Source organism: Dipodomys ordii, unplaced genomic scaffold (genome assembly GCF_000151885.1).
Source record: "Dipodomys ordii isolate 6190 unplaced genomic scaffold, Dord_2.0 Scaffold151, whole genome shotgun sequence".
Classification (NCBI taxonomy): Eukaryota; Metazoa; Chordata; class Mammalia; order Rodentia; family Heteromyidae; genus Dipodomys; species Dipodomys ordii.
Genome location: NW_012267367.1, coordinates 3147922 through 3155706, shown reverse-complemented (window position 1 = coordinate 3155706; position 7785 = coordinate 3147922). Strand labels below are relative to the sequence as shown.

The following is a 7785-nucleotide window of genomic DNA, read 5'->3' as shown; positions in this document are numbered from 1 at the left end:
GTAGAGTGCTTGCCTTGCATGCATGAGGCCCTGGGTTTGATTCCTCAGCACCACATAAGCAGAAAAAATGCCAGAAGTGGTGCTGTGGCTCAAGTGGTAGAGTGCTAACTTTGAGCTGAAGAGCTGAGGGACAGTGCCCAGGCCCAGCATTCAGGCCCATGACCAACAAATAAACAAACAAAAATACTAAATATGAAAAATATAATACATATAGTTCCATTTACATGAAGTTAATAGGATCGTGGGAGAGAAACATGCTTGGGGTGGGGGATGGTGAATGAGAACAAGTAGGAAATACATCTGTAATGCTAGTAGTAATGCTGTGGGTCTTGATGTCAGTGTGACTATGGTCTTGTGCACTTCTGAGCATTACACAAAACATTTGTGCATTTTTTCTGTACATATGTGCTACTTCAGTGTAAAGAAAAGAAGCAAGGAAAATGATTATGTCAGAATACAACTTGAAAGGATACAAAGAAGAGTAAGACACAAGAACGACAAAAAAAAATTAATGGGACATGATTTGCAAGAGGTGTAAGTTTATACTTGCTACAATGTACAAAATATCTACACAACAAATACACAATTGGAAAACCAAATGAACTGAAATAGTTTATAATCTACCTTGTGGAATTTTGATACCCACAAGAGAAGACATGAGCACCTCTTTCAGCCATACTCCCCTCTACACTGGGTACCACAAAATGAAGACCTCCTTTCGGCTGATCCAAAGAAAAATTAATGTGTATCTTCAGGACCTTTAACTCTGCAAGAAATAAACATGTATACATATCAGTTGACACATAAAAGTATAAAGTAACCTATATTACAAGGTTAAAGACAGTGAATACAAAATGAGAATCAAAACCTGAATTTTATATTAAAAATCATGCCTTATGTTAGGATTTATCATTTCTCTGTCTACTTAATACCATGCCCTACTCCACAGGTATTCCTATCTCCAATTAATCTAATCAGTGCTCACAGTCTTCTATAAAGTCCTACCCTTCAATGTTTCTGACAAACTTCAATGTATTAAAGGAAAAATGTGCAGCAGGAATGTCGGGCACTGGTGGCTCAGGCCTGTAATCCTAGCTAATCAGGAGGCTGAGATCAGAGGTCATGGTTAAACGTCAGCCCAGGGAAGGAAAGTCTGTGAATCTCTTATCTCCAATTAACCACCAGAAACCTGGAAGTGGTGCTGTGGCTCAAGTGGTAGAGCACTCTCCTTGAGCTGAAGAGCTGAAAGATAGCGCCCAGACCCACAGTTCAAGCCCCACGACCAAAAAAAAAAGTACAGCTGGGGATCTAAGTTACTGGTGAGGTGTTTGCATAGTATGTTCTGGGCCTGGGTTATCCTAAGTATCACAGAACAAAACAAAACAAAACAAACCCAACCCCTATAATAGACACTTAAGGCCTTTCAAATACAACTGCAAACTTTTCAAGTTTTTTTCCTGCTGTGTTTCTCTCAAAACTGATAATTCTAGTTGATTTAGAATAAATGTGTTGTTTTCATTAACATTAAAATTATTTAACACCCAGCAATTACAACCATCTGAACACAAATGATGAACCAATTTCTGCCCTAAACACATAAACTCCATTCTGTGCCCTGCAATAAAACATAAAAACCCTTCTATATACCCTGACCCCAAAACAGAAAGCAAACCAAACACGTCTTTTAATTTCTTGATTAATTATAAGATTAAATAAAAATAGGCAAAAGCATAGAGAAGGAAATGAAGAGGTGGGTAATATGGCTCATTGGTAGTACATCTGCCTAGAATGGAAAAGAAACTGTATACAATATGCACCATCTTTTAAAAAACAGAAAATGAAGATTTAGAAAAGATATGCTTCGAGTATACAGAATAAGTCCAGGGCCAGGCGCTGGTGGTGACTCACACCTGTAATCCTAGCTACTCAGAAGGGTGAGATCTGAGGATCTCGGTTCAAAGCCAGCCTGAGAAAGAAAGTCCGTGAGACTCTTATTTCCAATTAACCACCAGAAAACTGGAAGTGGCACTGTGGCTCAAGTGGGAGTGCACTAGCCTTGAGCTGAAGAGCTGAGGGACAGCACCCAGGCACAGAGTTCAAGCCCTATGACCGACCAAAAACAAAAAAAAGAATGCCAGGAATCTCATCAGACTTCAGGCTGTTCTCCTGTTAAATGAAGGAATTAAACTAGATACTTTTTAATCATTTTCCTACTAAAATATTCTAATTCTAAACCAATTTGATACTGCATAGAATATCAAATCTTTACACTGTTACATCCATGACTTTTTAAAAAATATCTTTAATACCAGAGGTTGGTGGCTCACACCTTTAATCCTAGCTACCTAGGAGGCTGAGATCTAAGGATTGAGGCTGAGATCTAAGGATTGCAGTTCGAAGCCAGCCTTGGAAAGGCTTGTTTATTTCCAGTAAACTACTCAGAAATGTCCAGAAGAGGCGCAGAGGCTCAAGTTGTAGAGTATGAGCCTTGAGCAAAGGAGCTTGGGATAGTGCCAGCCACAGGAACAGCATGCACATGCACACATACAATCAATAAAAAGGATATAACTCAGTGGCAGACAATTTGCATAGTTTCCTTGAAGCCCGGATTCCACCTGCTGTATCATACAGGACAAAAAGTAAACCAGGAAAAAAAAATAATGTTAATACAAATGAAACTATGTGTTTTTGTCATGCCCATGATTAGTATTTTCCTGTTAGCTAGTGGACCTTAAGAAAAAGAAGAGAATTTATGAAATGGAGCAAATCTGATCAAAGTACATTATAGGCATGTATGGAAACAATCCAATAAAACAGCTTTGGGACAATAAATTTATGCTAATTACAAAAAAAAGAGCTTCCAACCCCTTCTATATATTTCAAGAAGTTATTTTGCAACATAGATAACAAGAATTTTCATGTCCTTCTTCTGGCCTCTAAATGTAACATGATTTAATGTATAGTCATTTATTCTTGGTGCTTTACCATCAACGTGTTTCCACAGCTCTGATGGAACCTTAATGCAAAGTTCTCCGTTTCCTGCATCAGGATCAACAGCAGTAACAGCAGCAGCATAAGCATTAGAAAAGTAATTGAGATTTCGCCTACAGGAGGAAAAGCCAATGTTTATTAGCAGTAAGTCAAGATTTCGGTAAACTTGGACAATATTTGTTTATAAACATTGTATCTTCTCACACAAGTCATAGGAGTAAGTTTTAGTCAAGTAACTGGTACTCTACTCACCAAGGAAAAACTATTAAACTGTATAAACACAATGGCATACATATTCTCCAATGCTCTATGATCATTATTTCTTAAATTAATTTTGGAATGCTAAGATCTCTATAGTTTTCTGATACAACTGTAAAGAGAAAATGTAAAATTGAAAAATAATATTTGTTTGATAATTATATGCCCTTATTTCCCACTGGATGAAACAAAAGTCTTATAGAAATAGAAAAATAATTTTCTTCTATTTTCTAACTTAATTTTGTTTTTTAAAAAAGTACATATTAAATATACATTTGCTCACTGAAATCAGTTAGAGGAATATGGCAGAAAGAAAAAGGAAGAAAGAATAAGAAAACAAGATGAAAGACATGATCCTTTTCTCTGTCCACCTTTATTTCTATCAACCTCCCATAAGGTAAGCCACAGGTAAAGGTAGGGACATTCCCTTAGCTTTTTACCTAGTTAAAAGACTAGTTTTACACCCAATACATAATGATTAAAGTAAAACTAAAGTTATTAAAAGAACAAAAGTCAGTTAAACTTTAAAAAATAAGTACCCTCAAATATAGTTCACATAATATTTTATAAGGTGTTTTTAAGCAGTCAAAGGATTTTAGAGATCTAAAGATTATTGTTACTACTAAACTCTGAAAATTATTTTAATATTTATGAAATACTTATATAAACATTAAAAATGATTTTAAAGTTTTACTTGAAATTCTCAAATAACACCTTTATTTGGTACTTGTATTAGAAGTTGAACACGAGACTTTTTGCTTTGAGGTCCATACTCTATCTTGAGCCATTTCTAGAGGGACACCAAGATCTTGATTTCAAGCCACTGAAGAACTTGACCCTACTGAATTCTAGAAATGCCAAATGCTGATAATCTGGAGGTAGTCCACCTCCTATTCAAACTGCCTATCCAGTTTCTCTTCAGCACATTTTTTTCTAATAAAAACTTTTTTCTTACATAAATTCTCTTTATACAATTAATGAAATGCTAAACTTACTGTTTTGATTCATTGTGACAAACTTCCAAGGTTGGATCATTATAAATGAAAGCAGCCTCTAAATCATTGATCCTTACTCGGTATATTCTACATTGCTTGCTGTTCAACTTGATTCTATTCAAGTTTGCAACTGTAGGAAATATAGTCAGTTCTACAAAACCCTGCAAAGAAAAATAATAATTTCATTATAAAGATCAGTATGCTTTGGAATATATTTCTTCTGTTTGGTATTTAAGTATTTAACACATATACTACAATCTACCAATATACAAATGTTGTCCAAATATCTTAATCTCAAACATAATTGTGCTAGTGACTGAATGGATACAGTTATGTTTATACTTTATCATTTTGATGGCTCAACTGCACTATCTGTGAAAATTAAGCCCGTTAGGAAGAGGAACCCAAACAGGGAACAGGGAAAAAATGATAGAGAATTTTATTTCATCAGAGGTTGTTAAGTGAAAAAACAACAATCCCCTCTTCCCCAAAATAGGGGTAGACACTGGTGGCTCACCTCTGTTATCTACTCAGGAGGCAGCTCTTACCTCCAATTAACCACTAAAAGCCAGAAATGGAGCTGTAACTCAAGTGGTAGAGGACCTCCTTGAGCATGAAAGCTCAGGGAGAGCACCCAGGCCCTGTTCAAGCCCCAGGACTAGCCCACACACAAAGAACAGTAAAAACAAAACAAAACTAAAACTACTGAATCTAACACGTTCAAGTGTCTGCTCAATGGGCATAAATCAGGACATGCAAAATATCAAGTGCAACTTTTAACATCCTGGGATTAAAAACTGAAATTGATACTGGCATTCAAGATTAACCAACTCATAAGATTTAAGTCTTTGTAATACAGGTCCCTCAGATAAGGTAAATTAAGTATTTATGCTTTCAGATATTCTCCCACAGTGGGTATCAGCAATCCATACATCTAAATGGATGGAAGGGAGGCTAACTGTATCTCAAATACTCTGTCTCAAACTTCACTACACATCAGTACCACTAAATCAAGAATCAGAAAACAAATGTGGTCTCTTGGAAGCTGTCAAGTCTATGAGACTAGTTATCATTTTATTTTCATGGGAGGAACTATCATGAGCTTATTCTTTTTCTTTTTTTTAATTGTGAAAATACCGTACAGAGGGGTTACAATTACATGGGGGGGGGGGCCTTATTCTTGTTTAAATACTTTTCAGTGGTTCAGATGTAACCAATGATCTCATACAACCAAGGAGTACAATCAACTAAGCCATATCCCCTTCTTTCAAATACAACTATAAAATGCCTGGCTGTGCAGGCTGCTTATCTCACAAGAGATTAAAAGAAAGAACACTGGAATAAATAAAAAAAAAAAAGAATTAATGAATGGAAGAATCAAGATGGGACTCAGAGCAAACAGACCTGATCTTACTCATCTATTCTTGAAACACCATTATCTGGAATAATAAAAATAGAAAAAAAGAAAGAATGGATGAATGGAAGAATCAATATGGGACTTAGAGCAAACAGACCTGAATTCTAACTCTTACTCATCTATTCTTGAAATCCCATTATCTGGAAGAATATAAGTTTTCTAAGTAGCATGAAAGGTAACCTTACTACTATTTATAGTCATTGGAAATAAACTTACCACAACAGATTTTCTCTGGAAGTTTATGTTGTTGATGCAGACGACCTGATGGGTTGTATATGAAAAAACAAACAAACAAACAGATAAGGGGAAAAAAAAATTACAGGCTCACGTCTGTAATCCTAGCTACTCCGGAGGCTGACATCTAAAGCTCGCGGTTCAAAGACCGCCTGGGCAAGAATAATCTGTAAGACTCTCCTGTGAAATTAACCAAAAAGCCAAACGTGGAAGTGTGGTTCAAGCAGTGGAGCGCCAACTTTGGGTAAAAGATGTTCAGGGACTGTGCGCCCGAGCATTGGGACACACGGAGGGACGGACACGGGCACACGCACGCACGCACTCACGTCCATTAACCGATCATGGGAATTAAATCTACCGAAGGCACCGCCCACTCGGCGCCTCCTTCCGGCCACACACCCCGTTTGGACAGGACTTTCCCACCCCTGCCGAGTCCGTCTCAGGCAGCCGCCACAGCGCGCTGGAAACAAGATCGGACAAGCCAGACGAGCCAAGGGAAAGAATACTTATAATTTGTACGGCCGCGGGCTCTCGAAGCCCCGGTCTCCCTTCTTCCGGTTCATCGTGGGTTTCAGACCCGCCGGCAGCGCGCGGCGGCCCCGCGGAGCGGCGAATCCCGGGTCCGCACGGGGCAGCGGGGCATGGCGGGCCTCGGGCTCCCTCGCGACCCCAGCGGGGCCGCCCCGCGGTCCGGACGCTCGGTACGCCCAGATCCGGCCTCCGCCGCTTCAAGCGCGCTCCAACCACTCGGTTTTCCTCAGCCGCCCCCGCCGAGGTTCGGCCACACGGAGACTCTCTGGTCCGCAACTACTCAAAGCGACCGCCGGCAGCCATCTTGCCCGTCACCTCTGACGTAGAACGCCGGCGGAAGTGAGGCCGGGGCGTGGACGGAACCCGGAAGCCTTGCGTCCGTGGGCGGGACTAGAGCGATGAACCCAGTGTTTAGCGTTCACCTTCTGCCAGGTCTGCAAGTACAGATGCTCTGCGGGTGGAGGTTGTTTGCACTTAGGAGATCCAAGAAAATATTCGCTGGGTAAAGCAGAGCAGGTAGGAGGGGAGAGGACACTGTTGAAAAGGAGTAAATCTCTAAGCCGGGTGCTTGTGGCTCATGCTTGTAATCCTAGCTACTCAGGAGGCTGAGATCCAAGGAGCGCGGTTCGAAATCAGCCTAAATAGGAAAATCCGTGAGACTTTATCTTCAGTAAACTACCAAAAAAGCAAATATTGGAGCTGTGGCTCAAGTGGTAGAGACATCAATAAGCAAAAAAAAAAAAAAAAACTCCAGGACTGTGCTCATGCCCTGGGTTCAAGCCCCAGGGCTGGCACCAAAAAAAAAAAAAAGTGGGGAGGGGGAGAGGGGACCTAGCGACACTGAGAAACTTGGACTTTTGTGACAACTAGAAATAAGTGGGGGAGCGGGAGGAGCCAAGGGCTTTGCATCTGTTTCACTGTGTGTGGACACCATAAATTCATTCACTATGACCCAGTGATTTGAACTACAAAATAAATGAGTAAATCCGACTTGTCTGTACAACACCAGAATCCTCACCAGCAGCCTGCTTTATTTCTTGTATGTAAACATATAGATAAATATTGAACCACATAATCCCTATAATGGATTAGGATTTGTCGAAACTAAAGACAAATACTTTGAAGCCATCCCTTATGCATTTCATATATATATATATATATATATATTCACATATATATTCATATATATATAAGTGCAAAACAAGTGAACTTCAATAAGAGCTAAAACTTGGTTAATTATGGATTGTTTTTATTAATCTGTGTATGTGTGCATATGTGCATGTCAGTTCTGAAGCTTGATCTCAGGGCCTGGGCACCATCCCTAAGTTGTTTTGCTCTAGGCTAGTGTCCTACTAGTTG

General features: G+C 39.4%; 1 protein-coding gene across 1 annotated transcript in view; it reads right to left on the bottom strand.

Annotated features, from left to right (window-relative positions):
• The window catches only part of Taf2 (TAF2 RNA polymerase II, TATA box binding protein (TBP)-associated factor, 150kDa), a 46688-nt gene extending 40317 nt beyond the window's left edge, over positions 1-6371 (bottom strand). Inside the window, exons 1-5 of the mRNA XM_013032212.1 lie at positions 6222-6371; positions 5878-5922; positions 4245-4405; positions 2986-3104; positions 625-766 (exon numbers count right to left, since the gene is read on the bottom strand). Coding sequence (XP_012887666.1) covers positions 625-766; positions 2986-3104; positions 4245-4405; positions 5878-5922; positions 6222-6227 — 473 coding nt within the window. The 5' untranslated portion in view covers positions 6228-6371. The remainder of the gene's footprint in view (positions 1-624; positions 767-2985; positions 3105-4244; positions 4406-5877; positions 5923-6221) is intronic.
• Between the last annotated feature and the right edge of the window lie 1414 nt (positions 6372-7785).